This window comes from Pan paniscus, chromosome 13 (genome assembly GCF_029289425.2).
Source record: "Pan paniscus chromosome 13, NHGRI_mPanPan1-v2.0_pri, whole genome shotgun sequence".
NCBI classification, from domain to species: domain Eukaryota; kingdom Metazoa; phylum Chordata; class Mammalia; order Primates; family Hominidae; genus Pan; species Pan paniscus.
In genome coordinates, this window is record NC_073262.2 from 124207427 (window position 1) to 124225411 (window position 17985).

The window sequence follows — 17985 nt, forward strand, 5'->3', positions numbered from 1 at the left end:
AAAGCTCAACATGTTTCAACAACAGGATAGAGAAGATGATAAATCAAATGCAGTTTTAGGTTCACTAAACCAAACCCTAGTGTCCAGATGGAGAGAGGGGATGGTCCACGGTAGCTCCACAACTGTAGCTGGGGCTCCACTTCCGGAGTCCACATTTTTACAGAGACATTGACAAATGACAAAAATCTGGGGGAGGGCCACAAGAATGGTTGAGCCTCGAGGCCATGTCTTATGAGAAACTGTTGAGGGGAGTGGGTAATATTTAACAGAGAGAAGCAAAGCTTGGCAGACCATGACGGCAGTCCCCCAGTGAAGGGAGAGTTGTCTTCTGGAAGAGGAGCACCCTCACTCAATTTTGTTCCAAGGGCAGAACTAAAAGCAGCAGGTAGCTTTTAAAAAAAATTTGTTTATTTATTCATTTTTTGAGACAGGGTCTCACTCTCTTGTCCAAGGTGGTCTTGAACTCCTGGGCTCAAGGGATCCTCTTGCTTCACAGAGTAGCTGAGACTACAGGCATGTGCCACCGCACCCAGCCAGCAGGTAACTTTATAAAAACAGCAGATTTCTTGTCAATATAAGGAAAAACTGTCTTAGAATTTGAGTTTTTCTGTATCTGCTGTTCTGTTAAGTAGTGGCCCCCAGCTCTGGTTAACCATCTATTAGCACCGTTGTATGAGGGAATTCCTGTGTTGATAGGAAAATCGAATTTCGTAACCTCTAAGAGTCTTTATGAAATGATGGCTGAAATAAGCAAATTGCAAGGCAATCCGGAAAGAATGAGCTGTGGAGGCTCTGCAGAGGATGACAGCTATTGAAAATGTCTATGTGGATTAAGATGGGAGTACTGATCATAGGAGAGATTGGCAAGAGGAATTAATGATCTAGGACAGTGCTGTCTGTAAGAATATAATGTGTAACATATACGTAAGCCACATTTGTAAGCTTAAACGTTTTAGCACCCATATTTAAAAAGTAAAAAGAACCAGGAGAAATTAACTTTAATAATATATTTTATTTTACCCCATATATCCAAAATATTCCCATTTTAACATAGACTTAAGATTAATGAAGTTATCAAGGAGATATTTTACATTTTTTATATTAAGTATTTGAGGACCTTTGTTTATATTACACTTATAGGACATCTGAATTCACACTAATCTTATTTTGAGTGCTCAGTAACCACATATGGTAAGTGGCTACCATATTGGACAGCAAAGATGAGGGAAAAAAGTCTCTGAGCATGGCTAGTTAAAATAAAAGGGATTATTAGCAAAATCAAGCTGAACTGTACACGTTACCAAGAAATTCTGGAGACACGGCCAAAATAAAGAGGGTAACTGCGGAATGTTTTCATTTTGGCAGCCGCAAGAGTGATAAGAGCCAGGAATACAGGTGGAGTTTGACCAAACTGAGCAGAGAATCCAATTGAGGCTGAACTGCACCTGCCCCACTCCTGGTTGCTCTGGCAACCAGACTCCCTCCCCATGCTAATGACATTATAATGAGAACATCCACATGCAAATGAATTAAGCAGTAATTACAGGCAGATCCTCACTTGTTCTACTAGCTCAGCTTAAGAGGGTGGTGGTTGAAAGAGGAGTTGGGGAGAGTTTGATACCGCACAGGGGAGACTGGGAAAGGAAAGAATTTGAGTTACAAAATAAAACGGTTATCTGGAACCTATATAACAGGCAATAAAGTCATGTGGTTACATATTCACATTGTTACTTCCGTGGCTTTTCTTGCTGTTACCATTACTCATGGGAGAGAGACCACCCAGGCGGAAAAGGGGAAAGAACAGAGAAACAACAGTAACTCTATAGGAAAGGCACAGATTTTGGGAGAAATGTCGTCTTCCTCCCCTCCTTGGTCCTCCCATTTCAAAAGAAATTACTTATGGTTTGCTCTACCTTCCAACCCATCCATGCGGAGCTACAGTGAAAACATCGAAACTCTGGAAAAAGATAAAAAGTAGAAAGAGAGCTTGTCTTTAATTCTTGGTTCTGATTTTTTCTTAATTGCTTTTTGTAGTTTTCCCCAAGTTGATCAGAGCCACGTTGTAATTAATGATGAATAAGTTGAATACTGAACTTCAGAAACTTGATAACCCTGGCCACATGGAGACCTTTACTGATGTGAGAATAGTGTGTATACTGAAGTTTTGCATCTTATAGGAATTTTTAGGTTTCCAGAATCATGCTAGGTCTCTCATTAAATATATGTGTGTGTGTGTGTGTGTGTGTGTGTGTGTATAATGCTTACGTAAAGAAAGAATGGTTAATGATATGCTCAGAAAATATTCAGATCAAACTATTAGACATGCATTGGGGGTACATCACTTTGGCTAGCATACCAATAGACATGATAACATTATTTACACTACACATCAATATATGGCCTTTACTTTCCATCGTTCAAGGTGTTGAAGTGGGCCAGGCGCAATGGCTTAAGCCTGTAATCCCAGCACTTTGGGAGGCTGAGGCGGGTGGACCACCTAAGGTCAGGAGTTCAGGACCAGCCTGGCCTACGTGGTGAAACCCCGTCTCTACTAAAAATGCACACACACACACAAATAGCTGGTCATGGTGGCAGGTGCCTATAATCCCAGCTACTCAGGAGGCTGAGGCAGGAGAATTGTTTGAACAGGGGAGGCGGAGGTTGCATTGAGCCGAGATCACGCCATTACATTCCAGCCTGGGCAACAAGAGTGAAACTCTGCCTCAAAAAAAAAAAAAAAAAAAAAGATGTTGACGCGACACGAGGACGTGGTGGATCCTCTGGTGCAAAATTCCGAATGTCCCTGAGTCTCCCGGTAGGAGCTGCGGTCAACTGTGCTGACAACACCGGAGCCAAAAACCTGTATATCATCTCCACGAAGGGGATCAAGGGACGGCTGAACAGACTTCCCGCTGCTGATGTGGGTGACATGGTGATGACCACAGTCAAGAAAGGCAAACCAGAGCTCAGAAAAAGGGTATCTTCAGCAGTGGTCATTTCACAACAGAAGTCATACTGGAGAAAAGGTGGCATGTTTCCTTATTTTGAAGATAATGCAGGGGTCATAGCAAACAATAAAGGTGAGATGAAAAGTTCTGCCATTACAGGACTGGTAGCAAAGAAGCGTGTAGACTTGTGATCCCAGATTGTGTCCAATGCTAGAAGCATTGCATGATTCTCCAGGATTATTTTTTTAATAAAAATAAAAATGAAAAACTTTAAGCCAATTAAAAGTATTTGTTCCCAAAACGAAACAAACCCCCCCCAAAAAATATGGCCTTTATGCATTCATAAAGGAAATGATAATCGCTAATTACCTAGTGTTTACTATATTCCAGGGACTATTGTAAGTTGCACAGCAACCCTGTGAGATAAGCATTATTGTCAGCCCATTTTACAGATAGGGAAACAAGGCAACTTGCCCAGGTTCCTAAGTGGCAGATCCAAGAACTGAATCCAGTTAGCTTAGCTCCAGAATCCACAGATGTGTATCATAAGATATCAAGGATAGATCCTTCAAAAAGATAAACCAATCTTTGTTAACGTTTCACTAATCAACTATTTTGCTATCTAGTAGAACTACTAATACAGTATTGTAAAATTATTTATTATGACTATTACATTTAGAATAAAAAATGGAACAAGTAGGCCAGTTTGCCTGGAATGGAAGGTTCACTTAGGACATAAGAGGAAGGTGTTGATAAGGGCCCAATTGTCAAGGAATCCTGAATAAGAAAGGCTCCAGAAGGATGCCACTGAAAGTTTTTGATGTGAGGAAAACAGTATTTGAGGAAATGTAATTTAACAGTAGAGTGCAAATATAGCAGGGAAAAGAGATGAGCTATTGGGATCAGTTAAACTACATTTTTTACCCAAGTGCGTGCATGTAATAATGGTAGTAGTATGGATGAAAATAATTAACAAACAGAAACTTTCAAGGCAAAAACCCAAATGAAACTCTGGATATTGGCTAAAGTGAGATAATTGAGGAATTAGGATTAAATCTCAGACTTTCTGCCAAAGTTTATTTCTTTCTTTCATTTTCCTTTTTTTTTTTCCTGAGATGCAGTCTTGCTCTGTCACCCAAGCTGGAGTGGTGTAGTGGCACGATCTCAGCTCACTGCAACCTCTGCCTCGGGTTCAAGTGATTCTCCTGTCTCAGCCTCCTGAGTAGCTGGGATTCCATGTGGGTGCCACCACATCTGGCTAATTTTTTTTTGTATTTTTCAGCAGAGAGGGGGTTTCACTATGTTGACCAGGCTGGTCTCGAACTCCTGACCTCAAGCGATCCACCTATCTCAGCCTCCCAAAGTGCTGGGATTACAGGTGTAAGCCAATGCACCCAGCCAAGATAAGGGGAAGTTTCAGTGGCAAATGGATTCAGACACGATTTCAGCATGGACATCTATGACTCTTGGGGCCAGATTATTCTTTGTTGTGGGCACTTCCCTGTGCATTGCAGGGTGCTTAGCAACACTCTTGGCCCCTGCTCACTAGAAGCCAGTAGCACCCGTCCCGATGCAACAGTGTCTCCAGACATTGCCACATGTGTCCTGGGATGGGGGTGGGCTGTGGAGGGAAAGCAATAAAATCACCCTTGATTGAGAAACACTGGTTTAGGGAATTAGAGTGTGAGTTTAGTAGAGGAGTTTGAGGCAGTAGGTGGGACAAACAGGTGAGAGCATCAGGAGGCCTGGGAAGGGCAAAACTGAAATTCCAGAGATTAGAGAGAGAGAGAGAGACAGAGACCAGAGCTGAATAGGAAGATTTGAAGGTTTTGTATTATCTCACAAAGGAGCAATAGTGGATAAGATATCCGAAGTGGGGATTTAGAACAACACCAACAAAAAAGAACTCTGGAATAAACAAACTCAAAGGAAGAAAAACTACCCATGAAGGAAACATAGGCAGTGTCCTAAGGTGAGAAGAAGCCAAGGCTTGGCAACGTGATCAATCCCAAAGGTGAGAGCTGTGCAAAGGAGGGAAACCTTCAGTTCTCCAGGAGTGACAGAGAAGCCATTTGGACAGACACTGTTGGTTAGGGCCAGGTGCAGTGGCTCATGCCTGTAATCCCAGCACTTTGGGAAGCCAAAGCAGGTAGATCACTTGAGGTCAAGAGTTCAAGAATAGCCTGGCCAAAATGGTGAAACTCGGCTTCTACCAAAAATATGAAAATTACCTGGGCTTGGTGGTACATGCCTGTAATCCCAGCTACCTGGGGGTGTGAGGCATGAGAATCACTTGAACCAGGGAGCAGAGGTTGCAGTGAGTCAAGATTGAGCCACTGCACTCCAGCCTGGGCAACAGAGCCAGACCCCGTCTCAAAACAAAAACAAAAACAAACAAACAACAACAACAACAACAACAAAACCAAAACTGCTGGTTAGGATGATGAACAGGTCCCCAGGAAAGACAAATTACATTGAGGTCTCTGTGGGTGGTGGTAGGGTGATGGTGTTGAACTAGATTTCAAAAATGTAAAGAATGAGTGGAAGGTGAAGAAGAGAGGGTGGCTGGATTATTCTTTGGGGGACGTTTGGCACCGACAATTAGAAAATGGCAAGGTCAATTAAACAGGAAGAATTTGCCTTTTTAAGATATAGAATGATACGGGGAGTTTTATGAAAAGCAGGCAGGGAGAAATCTCTGAGAAACCAGGGTCTTAAAGAAAGTTCAAAGGCCCTGTCTTTTTGTTTTTGTTTTTGTTTTTTGAGACAGGGTCTCACTCTGTCACCCAGGCTGGAGTGCAGTGGCACCATCTTGGCTCACTGCAACCTCTGCCTTCTAGGCTCAAGCGATCTTCCGGCCTCAGCCTCCCTAGTAGCTGGGACTACAGGCACATGCCACCATGCCTGGCTAATTTTTGTATTTTTTGTAGAGATGGGTTTTCACCATGCTGCCAGGCTGGTCTTGAACTCCTGAGTTCAAACAGTCTACCTGCCTCAGCCTCCCAAAGTGCTGGGATGACAGGCATGATCCACAGCGCCAGGCTAAAGGCCCTGGTTTGATCTTCAAACAAGAAGGCAAACTTTTGGGATGAACATAGTGCTGTAAGCATCTCTTCTTAGAAATCTCAAGAGCAAAACATGGAACAGAAAATAAAGATGCCAATTTACTTCTTCATGAAACAGGAAAGCCAACTTAGAAAAAAACTTTGGGCAGGGCACGGTGGCTCACGCCTGTAATCCCAGCAATTTGGGAGGCCAAGGCGGTTGGATCACGTAGGTCGGGAGTTCGAGACTAGCCTGGCCAACATGGTGAAACTCTGTCTCTACTAAAAATACAAAATTAGCTGGGTGTGGTGGTGCATGCCTGTAATCCCAGCTACTCAGGAGGCTAAGGTAGGAGAATCACTTGGACCTAGGAGGCAGAAGTTGAGGTGAACTGAGATCACGCCATTGCCCTCCAGCCTGGGCAACAAGAGCAAAACTCCGTCTCAACAAACAAAACAAAACAAAAAAGTTTGTAAGAGAAGGGGGTCATGATATGCCTTTAGTACTTTTTGATGTTTGACTCCTATAAATACGTATTACTTTTTGCAAAACAATTAATAAATTTTGTCCAAAGAAAGGCAAAATCTGGAAAATAAAATATCACGCTGTTTTGGTCTTCTCTCAAAAAGAGAATTCCAGAATTACATAGTGCACAGTTTTTAAAACGCATCACTGATGGGTGTGGGACTGTGTAACACTGGCTGTTTGCCAATTGCCTGAGTCAGTTGTTAGGATGTCGAAGCCAGAGGACTGTAATAGTCTTAAGTAAGTGCAGCTGAGGGGGAATATCTTAGACAATTTGTATGAAAAGTGTATTTTAATACACTAAAAGTCTATGGAATCATCTACTTTTAAAAGTTTGTTTGATGTATAATCTTGAGTCCCTTAGAGGAAAGACTTTTCAACAACTAAAATCTTTCGTTTTTGAATTTACTTTCCATTTTTATCAACATGTCCATCTGTCTATGCATTTAGGGTTTACTAGAATCAGAGATAATTACCAGGTACAAAAATTTCAGATCGTTAATTTATTCTACATTTTATTATAAAATTTTATTTTTAAAATTTGTGTTCTAAAATTACACGTATTCACTGCAACTTTTATTCTAAAAGTTTTATATGCTACTCTCTTGATCACAGAGAGTAGCATATATCCTGCTTTTTGTTTGGTTTGTTTTTGAGATGGAGTTTCGCTCTTGTTGCCCAGGCTGGAGGGCAATGGCACTATCTCAGCTCACTGCAACCTCCACCTCCCAGGTTCAAGCGGTTCTCCTGCCTCAGCCTCCTGAGTAGCTGGGATTACAGGCATGCACCACCATGCCCGGCTAATTTTTTGTTTTTAGTAGAGATGGGGTTTCTCCATGTTGGTCAGGCTGGTCTCAAATTCCCGACCTCAGGTGGTCTGCCCACCTTGACCTCCCACAGTGCTGAAATTACAGATGTGGGCCATCATGCCTGGCTATATACTGTTTGAAAAGTTTCAGTGAATGTGTGCAATTTTAGAAAAAAGTATAAATTTAAGTATTTATACTTAAAAAGTATAAATTTAAAGTATTCTAAAATATTTTAAAATTATTTTATTCTAAAATTACACACATTCACTGAAACTTTTAGAACAGTATATATGCTACTCTCTGTAATCAAGAAAATCTCCCCTTTCATTATTGTAGTTGTTACCATAAGCAAATTTAATGCAGGTTAAATAATACATCCATGTTGGCAAACGAACTTCATATAAAATTCAGAAAATCTAGGTATTGAATACAATATGCTGAACTTGGTTTCATTTAATTGATTTTATAGGCCTTTATTTTGTGAGTCATGGAATAATACCTTGAGGATTTCAGAAATTTTAATGATAAAGCTTTATTGTGGTTTATCTAAACCTCCTTTCACATTCCCTTTTCAGTTGCTCTGTGGAAAAGTACTTATTGAAAAGGATTCACTGAAAAAGATTATTTGTGAAATGCGTACTAAAATATTTCATGAAAAGCATTTACTTTGAATGAAATATTTTACATTATTACTGACATTATAAGATCACAGATCTTTATCTTTTCAGAAAAGAGCATGTGCATTCCACATATATTCAAACATTCATATGTAGCTTTTGAGTGCCATGCATTGTGTTATGTGCTGGGAATGCTGTAAGGTCCAAAGCACTTATCACAATGTTGTAAGGACCAGAGCGACAAAGTCTCTGTCCTCTTAGAGGTAAACTTAGTGAGAGAGGGATGAAAACACAAATGAACAAATCACATAATGTAGTAAATAAGATGAGTGGTTTCTGTTACAGGAATAGGGTGTCAGACAAGGCCACTTGGATGAGGTGGTATATCATATACATCACATGCCCTGTGGTGTATCCTTGGTGTTTATATATGTAATATATACATTGCATTGCCATGTATATTTTTATCCTGAGTTCAAACAAAACTTGCCTCTTCAAAATTAGAATGTCAGTTTCTAAGTGCCCGATTAAAAAGGAACAGATATTCAAAACACAAATTAAGGCCAGGTGCAGTGGCTCATGCCTATAATCCCAGCACTTTGGGAAGCCGAGGCTGGTAGATCACGAGGTCAGGAGTTCAAGAGCAGCCTTGCCAGCATGGTGAAACCCCATCTCTACTGAAAATACAACAATTAGGCGGACATGGTGGCACACACCTGTAATCCCGGCTACTCAGGAGGCTGAGGTAGGAGAATCGCTTGACCCCAGGAGGTGGAGGTTACAGTGAGCCAAGATCACGCCACTGCACTCCTGCCTGGGTGACAGAGCGAGACTCTGTCTCAAACACCAACAACAACAAAACCCCACAAATTAATTTGTTTTAACATAATTTCTTGCCTGCATTTAATCTAGTTATTTAAATCATAGTTTAATTCTAACATGTAAACTTTGTTTATCAGAAACACACATTCAATAAATTCTTATTGTCCTTAGGTTATATTTTTTGTTTGACTTACAGTTTAAGAACCAGGTTCAGATATACTATAATTACTGTGTCTTAAATAACTCCAAATTTGTTCTTAATAATCACTAACAATCATATACTTGACTTTGTTTTTGTTCTCTTTCACCACCCACACTTTGGTCCACAATTTATATACACAAACTCATCAAAAAGAGGAAGAACCTGTTATATCCATCATGACATCTCTCTACCATTTGTATACATAGTAAATATGAAATATTTTTATTGCATCCATGTCCCAAATAAATGTTGTTTTAAATGCAATATGATATTAAAATTGTAGCAACGTATAGAACTCAAACATGAGAATATATTCAGGAACAGATATAATAACTTGACCAAAATATAGTTTAACTCTTTTTATGTGTATGATTAAGATTCATAAAATGCTAGAAAAAACAATAATAATAAGATGTAAAAAGTAATTAATATGGACAAGTTCAAAGGACATCAGTGTAGACATTAACACTATACCTAGGTAACACGGATTTTCCCTGATCATCTTGAAGTGCCAGCTTCAGGATATGGCTGGCATTTTTCTAGGGTTGTTTCTAAGCACAACAATTTATTCATTCAGCAAGAGTTCCAATTATTTTACACTCAATGAAGTTACTGCTCTGCAGAAGTGTCTTTTATTTGCAGATTTTATAGATTTCTATGTGTTAGTAACCAATACCCCTAGATGCACCTGCAAATGGTTTCTTTATACTGTGGTTATAAACAAGACTGGATCATGAAATGTTGGCACAATTTTTAGGATATTAACTTGAAAAATCATTCTGAACTTGCATAGGAATTTCAGGCTCCTGATATCCTCAATTCGAGTGATAAAATCTAACTGCTTGGCCTGATCATTTTTAGTATGGTCCAGGCCAGCAATTTCCAAACCTTGGTTTTCTCACTCTGTAAGTTGTCTTCAGTTTTCTTGCATGGCTTTGAAAATATTTTTAAAAATAAGAACCAATTGACTAAACAAAAATAAACTGATCAGTCATTAAGCAACTAGTATGTGTTTAGTATTGTATTAGGGCCAAAGGGGAACCACTGCCCATGGTACCTGCATTTGGAGATTGTCATTTTGTCGAGAAGATAAGATAGAGACAAATAGTATGCAGAGGTTAAAGCAGGAGAATAGAATCCAAATTTAACTATAACACATCCTACCATCACACATTAAATGGGTGAGTGCCTGTGTATGTGTGTGTATATGTGCCATGGGGTTCTCTGAAATCAAAGGAACAACACTTGGGTATAAGTTACAGGTTGTTAATGCATAGTGATGTAAAAACATAGCTTGTATTTTTGTTCTTGCTGCTCTTAACCCAATCTGTATCCCATTTTTTTGAGATAATTACTTAAAAGGGAGGCTTCTAAGGAAAACTGAAAGGAAGTGGATGGATGGCTTGGCCCATTCTCTGCGTCTCTCAGCAGCTGCCCACATGAGAGCGTCCAAGCAACCATCGCCTTTGCCGGGCTGCATTGTTCTGACCCTCTCGGACCAGTGTAGTTGTGCTAACCCAATTTATGAGATGCAGCAACATCTGGTGGCACTGGCATCCTTGTTCAGCACCGATTGTCAATCTGTGTCACCAGATGAATGTGTACTAAGTGCCTGTTGGGGTGTGTGATAATAAAGCCTGCATTAGCAAATGTTGGGGGCAGGGTCAGGCGGGGGCATTCTTGAGCCCCCCATGCAGTGCAGCGTAGTGGGCAACAAAGGGGAGGTGGCAGGATGCACAGAAGTGCTGATGCAGAAGGCCTGACACGCCGCAGGCGGTACGTGACATGTCGTGGCTTCTGGCTGTTGTTGGGTGTGATGAATGTCACAGGCATGATGGATGACTTTCAGATCTTTCCCATTATATCATATCTGTAAGAAATTCCCTCTTCCTCAAACGTCTTTTTGTTTCCCCACCCCTGAGCTGCAGATGGCATCTGCCCACGCATTCCCATTGTGTGAAGCTCACAGAGAACCTCTCCATTCTTCTGGGATCCTGCTCATGGTTGAATTGCTAGCATTCAATTAAGACTTGAAATTATGGCTTTGGGCAGTTTAACCTCTTTTAACACAGTAATGGTAGCTACTCTGGACATTTAGGAATTTCCCGAGGTGTCCCCAATATATTTCATTAAGATCTGAAAAGATAGAATCAGTAAATAAGATAAAGGCAATTGTTTTCTTTTACCTGCTTCAGAATTAAATTATTTTTACAAAGAAAAAATATTCTTTTTGTTAATAAAGCCATTTGTATACATACAAAAATTCCTAACAAAACGTGAAGTGATGTTTCAGTTGCAAAATACAGCCTGACAATATAAGAATTCCTATTAGGTGTAGAGGTTAAATATACATGAATTGACAGCCAAAGCTATAGCTTCTCCTTTATTTTCTCCCATTAGCTTAATGACATAGATTTTACATGTCTGATTTATGAAGTAAATGTTTTTTTCTTCGGAAGAGCTGCAATGATGAGTAATGTGGAAAAGAGCAGATTGGTTATACACAGCCTTTCCTGCTCCTTTCTAATGATTGTTCCAAACATTATGCTCAAAGAGAACATAAGCAGCAGTTATAGATAAGCCAGTGAATGGGCACAGGGATTTTCTTCTGAATTATAGAAAATGCAATATGCCATTCAGGTACTCCCGGTTCAACATATGCTCCATGATATTTGCAGCATGTAGGTGCTTTAAACTACTCAAATGAAACACTCCAAGCTAATGTTTAAACATTTGTGGATTGAAGCAACACTAGTTATAGAGGGTAAAAGCCAGACAAATCCTTAGAAGTCTCGGATTAATTGTAAATAGTCAACCTCACACTCCAGGTTACAGAAAAATTGGGCTTAGAAGGTAGGATCAAGGCGCATACCTTGATGATTATCAATGGAATGTTGGAATTCCCAGGAAGGACTCCTTGTGTGCAGGTAAAGAATTAAAAGACTCTTGGAATTAGAAGAATGAAAAGACTCTTGGAAAACTCAGTATCAGGAGGAACACTCAGTTAACGAGAGAGATAAGAAAGCAACTAAAAATAGGGGAGTTAGTGAAAAACAGAAAGGAATTAGGAAAAGCACCTGAGGAAAAGGAGAAAAGGAGTTATGGACCCAATAAACACAGGCCTCTGGGCCATTGACTGAGAAGAGCTAATGGTTTTTGAAGGTTGACTTAGGGAAGTGACAACCCTAATCTACACTGAGGCATGACAAGGGAAAACAATAATATCCAACACTTATTAAGAGCTTACTATGTGCCAGACACTTTTCTAAGTGCTCTATATGTATCCAACAACTTTTCAAAGAACAGATACCCAATCCAGTAATAGTTTAAAATAGTGTCTGTTCAAGTCTTCTATATACATGCATTCTTTCTGGGCATTCTCAACCTAGCAAGCCACATGAATCTCTGGGTCCCATGCAGCAAACCACCATGGCACATGTATACCTATGTAACAAACCTGCATGTTCAGCACATGTATCCCAGAACTTTAAGTAAAATTAAAAAAAAAAAATATGGATTCCTAAGACCCTCCCACAGAAGTCTTGGGCTACAGAGCCTTTTCTTTTAATAAGCCATCCAGATAATTCTTTATGCTCAGGATATTTTGGAAAACACTGACTTAAGAAAAAATAAAAGGCTTCCAAGAATTTTTGCTTTATAGATCATACTGCCACATTCAGAAGTAAGCAGAGAAAAAAAAAAAAAATATATATATATATAAGGCAGTGTACACTCAACACATATTTTGAATGACTGCATGACAACTTTGGATTATAGAATATTATTAAAGAAACATAGCCTAAAGTTCCAGAGTAGTTTGACAATAGATAAGAAAAATTTTCAAGTAAAAGTAGTGCCTAACTTGTCTTAATTAGAATTCTTAGAAGTAAATAACTTACAATTAGTACATTGCATGTTACTAAATTATTCATGACTTACTGCACAATAAATTTTGTCGAAGTGTGTGGACCAAGGATGGACTCTGTGGCCATGATACTGTCTGGTGCATTTCTTTCATTGGACTATAAACATCTGAAAGAGGATATTGCATTCTAATGGGATGCCCTATGAAACCGCACAGGCAAAACTCAACAGCCTCCTTCTCTGTCAGTTCCTAATCATGCAGCATTCTGACCTCAACTAGCAGAACTCTATGAGTCAAAAAGACTCCAAAAGAGGACATTCTTTTTTGGAAATTTCTACCATAGCAAGTGTCTTATTCAAAAAAGATATTTGAGCTTTCTGAGAAAATCGCCAGTCCGCCTTTGTGTTATAGCAGAAAATAGGCTACAAAGGTGGTTGAAATTACTTCTTCTTTTTCTTTTTTTTGTAAAAGCCATAATTTGTGAAAATCAAATAATTTCCAAAAGTAAAAATGCTGTCTCTAGTAAGGATGGCTTTCAAAAAGTCCTCACACAAAGGAAAATGTGGGAGTCTGGGCTGCACAGCTGCCAAGCCCTTTCTGGGCACCAGACCCCAATTCATGATAGGAATGCAGAAGAGAAGTGGTGTGGAGAACTACCTCATCACAACAAAAGGTTTGGGCTTAGGTCCAGTCACTAAATTATGAGTCCAAAAATCAAGCTGAATATTTATAAAACTTTGAATTTTTTTAACACATGAATTAGAGGCATCATAAGCATCATTGCTATGAATGGATTATGAATATGTAGTAGACACCTAAGCAAAGTTGTGAAAACTCAAATTGTTTTCTGTTTTTTGTTCTTTTTAGACAGGGTCTCTCTCTGTCTCTCAGGCTGGAGTGCAGTGGCACAATCATGGCCCAGTGCAGTCTCAACCTCCCAGGCTCAAGCAATTCTCCCACCTCAGCCCCCCAAGTAGCTGCAACTACAGGCACACACCACCACGCCTGGCTCATTTTTGTATTTTTTGTAGAGATGGGGTTTCACCATGTTGCCTAGGCTGGTCTCGAACTGGGCTCAAGTAGTCCTCCTGCTTCAGCCTCACAAAGTGCTAGGATTACAGACATGAACCACTGCGCCTGACCAAGTAAACAAAAACTTCATATCTTTGTAAAAAACTGCTTCCATGAAATGAAAGAGTGAGTGGTGGGAAAATGGAAGGGATTCTCAACTTCAACACCGCTGACATTTTGGGTACAATAATTCTTTCTTGGAGGTAGCGGCTCTGTCCCCTGTGTTGCAGGATGTTGAGCAGCGTCTCTCATTTCTACTTAGTAGGTGCCAGCAGCGCTCCCTACCCAGTTGTGTCTATGAAAAATGTCTTCAGACACTGTCACAAGTCCTGTGGTGGGGCGTGGAGGGGAGGTTCACCTCGGGTTGAGAAACAGAAACCCAGTGTTAGCAGTACTTACAGGCATGCAATTCCATTTTACCAGACCTATTTTACTGGTTTGTCAAGGAAATGGTCCAAAGGTGTTACTGATCAATGTTAGTAAAACACTGTCTTTTTTTGGCTATGGAAAAGTGTCCTTTTTTTTTTTTCTTATACTGACATTTCTAAACTTCCAGAAAATACAAAGCAGGCTGCTCATTGTAATGTTAACATGAACAGATGGATTAGAGAAAAGAGTGTTTCCCTTAGAAACTCTAGAAGCTGAAGGAGGTGCAATCACTTCATCCGTAGTCCACGCTTATTCTTCCAATCAATATTACAAGGATATTGCCAGTGGGAGGTGGCTTCCTTCCTCGGGACAAATGTGTTTGTCTCAAAATGCTTAGGGCTAAGGAGGCACAAGCCCCAGTGTCACTCAGGGCTTGCTTACAACATCCTGGGTTTATTTATAACATTTTCTATTCTCCTTCCACCTTGTATTGTCTCTTGCAATATGTAAGATGTAGCAATAGTTTTCTTTTGCTTTCACACTGCAATGGAAATTGCTGTGGTAAGGAATCCTGTGTCCTTGAATAGTGCTTTGTTTCATGCAAGTGAAGGCTGAATTTTGCTTTCAGGTGAAGTGAGTCTAGGAAATTAGCTCATTAAACATGTAAAGATCTTGGGTCAAAATAAAAGTCAGATAAGACTCAGGACCTAAAATGATATAAAAATACCACTTTCCATAATAATACTACAATATAAGAAATAGTCTCAAAATGAATGTAAGTGCATTTGTTGGAGACATTACCCTCATAGAGATAGATTGCCCCAAATTTGTATTTTTTTTAAAAAACCCATTTGCAATGGTGATACCTGTATTCTAAGGGTAAAAATGTATGTGTATGTTAATGTAGATATTTAAGGCTAAATACCACGAGGAAGTGCATTGTTTAGGTTCCCCAAATGTTTTTTGCTTCAAAAACAAAATTCAGAAAATTTACTTTCAGAGTTGACATCTGATCAAACTTTACCTGAGTTATAAGTTTGTCTTCCCCTAGATGGCTACGTGAAATCATAGAGTATTAATTTACTATTCCTCCTCTTTCTGCAGAAATGAGCTTGCATTTCTGATCAGCACCTGTTCTCACAAGTTGTCTCTCTGTTTCTGTTTCCTGCTCACTCTCCCTCTCCTCCTTCCTGCATCCTGCTACTGTTGAGTGGGTAGAAGAGAGTTAGGTTCATTGACTTGAATGTGATGAAAGTTCTATAAGGTCAGAGACAGAGGCACATTTTAAAAAGACTGAATTACTTAAAATTAAGTACATGCAGTAAGGCACTATGAAAGAACAGGGTCTAAGAATCTCAAGAACTTTTTTTCCCAAGAAATCAGCAATCGTTATTTAGTGTAAAGCACTACTTAACATTCACTTCAATCAATGTCCCATCTCTAACGACTGCTTCTCTGAGTGGCATCCACCCAAGGCTCCAGTGATAAATATTTAATAAAGGAAACTCCCTCTACTTTTTTTTATTTCTCCCATAAGCATTAAATTAATTACTTCATTTTAACAAGCAAAGCTGCTCTCTCAAATGCTGCCTCAACATTTCACATTCTTGAAAACTGTCTCTGTACCAGGTTGATTTACAGAGGAAGATTTTGAAAAATTAAAAATTTGGGGATGGATTTTTGGCAGGAAAAAAACATAAAAAGGTACTTAGCCCACAAAATGGCAGCATTCTGATATGCTTCTCTCTTTTGAATGTGGTAAGCATTGCCCCATATTTGGTCATTTCAGTGGGACGGCATAGAAATTTTGCTTACTGCTAAGGGGAAAATAAAGACATTTTACTTGCTCCGTGGAGGGTTTGATTTCCCAGAGACTTTTTTTCCCCTCCTTTTATTCTTTTTCTTTTTTGGGTATAATTCTCTGTGCACCAAAGACATTCTGTTCTGGTGAGCTCTGCACTTCTTATTCATGGCAATTACGTTCACATCTTTGATCTTGGATGAGATCTCTTGTGCATATTTTGTTCTATTTATGTCTTTGATCTGGTTTCTTGTGATTTTCTTAAGGTTGTGTTTTTATTCGAAAGACGTTCAGCCTACAATATTTAAAAAGGAAAAAAAGGTGACATTTAGTTTATCCATATGACATTGTCTTTTTAGGCATATGGATAAATTAGACTGTCTTTATACTCCTCAGTTCCTTCTTCCAGTATACTGAGAGTTTGTTTTTAGCTGTCATAACAGTGGAAAATTCAACAATCAGATGGATTACAGCATGGTGGATCAAATTCAGCGCAATGGTTTTTAAATCGCATTATTACATTTGTCTTAAAAGAATCAAATCGGTCTTCCAATGAACTGGATAGTGATATAGGTATAAAATAGTAAGGGAGTAAGTTCATAGAGCTCCTGCTTATGGAAGGTTAAGTAGTCTAATTTTTTGTCATTCCTATTATCATTTTATTTAGTATACTTTTTTTGTTTGTCTAACATATCATTTATACTCGGGTTTCAAGAATTCACCTTAAAGGTGACCTGTATTACTAAGGGGAGATTAAATAATAACATAACAGCTAGCGGTCGCTGTCGTGATGGCAAAGTGCTCTGAAGAAGGGGGCTGCATGGGACCTAGGAATGTACATGACAAAAATTGGTCACCATGGCAACATTTGAGCAGTTGGAGACAGGGAGCTGAACTGAGCAACACAGAACCGCAGTGGCCTGATTGAAAAGAACTGCCTATAATTTAGCTTGACTGACTTCTTATGTAATATGTTTTTTGTACTATGCAAATGACTATAGAGATGTGAGAATCCAAAACAGTCTATAAATCCAGACTGCAATCACTAATGTAGACCTTTCTTTGAAGATGCAATTGGGAATTCCAGTGTGTAGCAAGCTAGAAGGTTCTCTGTCCTAATGATCTTAGACTGTGAGCATTATTTCAGGTGTTTCTGTATTAAGCCATGTCTATAAACAAGATTTTTGTATTTTAGAAGCCTATTTAGGCAACCACTACATATCATTTTGTAATAGCAAGAAAACCAAAATTAGAAGGCCTAGAAAGGTGGTAAAACTATAAGAAATTGGTAGCTGAACAGTTCCATGGTGAGCCTCATCATACAAAATATAATTCAATAAAGTTTTTCATTTCTTTTTTTTGTTTTTTGTTTGTTTTTTTGCTCCTTGAATTATCTGAATAATTGTCCTTAGTTTCTTTTTCAATTGGTTTGTATTACATACAGAAGGGAGCTCAAATGACTCTCTGAGCTGATAGACAAAGGCCAAGTGGCTTTTTTGTTTTATATTTGCGTAGTAGGACAGGAGGCCTCTAAGGAGAACTCGCTTCATGTGAATGAATAAGAACAACCAGAATATAACTTATTTAAAATGCCATAAGAACAATGATGCCTCAGCTAATAAATCTTCTAAACATTAAATCTCTTCCTAAGATTCAGTACTGTTGATCATGCAAGTACTTTATATATCATGTTGAGTAGAATTACAATGAATCATGTAGCTTAATGGCAATATCCCTGCTAAATTATGCAGATGATAATAATAAGAAGAATAATAAAATTAGTAGTAACTATAGAAATGATTACAGCTGAAATTTACTGAGTACTATGTCTATTCCTCATTTTATCCTCACAAAATTGCTGCAAGATAGAAATAATCATTCTCCCTATTTGGCAGATAGAGGATCAGAGAG

The 17985-nt window shown here is 39.1% G+C and overlaps 1 protein-coding gene across 1 annotated transcript; it reads left to right on the forward strand.

Moving 5' to 3' along the window:
* Nucleotides 1–2353: 2353 nt before the first annotated feature.
* On the forward strand, nucleotides 2354–3341 carry LOC100991180 (large ribosomal subunit protein uL14-like). The gene has a single exon (XM_014344072.3). The coding sequence runs from the start codon at nucleotides 2798–2800 to the stop codon at nucleotides 3137–3139; it is 342 nt and encodes a 113-aa protein (XP_014199558.1). The 5' UTR covers nucleotides 2354–2797; the 3' UTR covers nucleotides 3140–3341.
* The last annotated feature ends 14644 nt before the right edge of the window (nucleotides 3342–17985 follow it).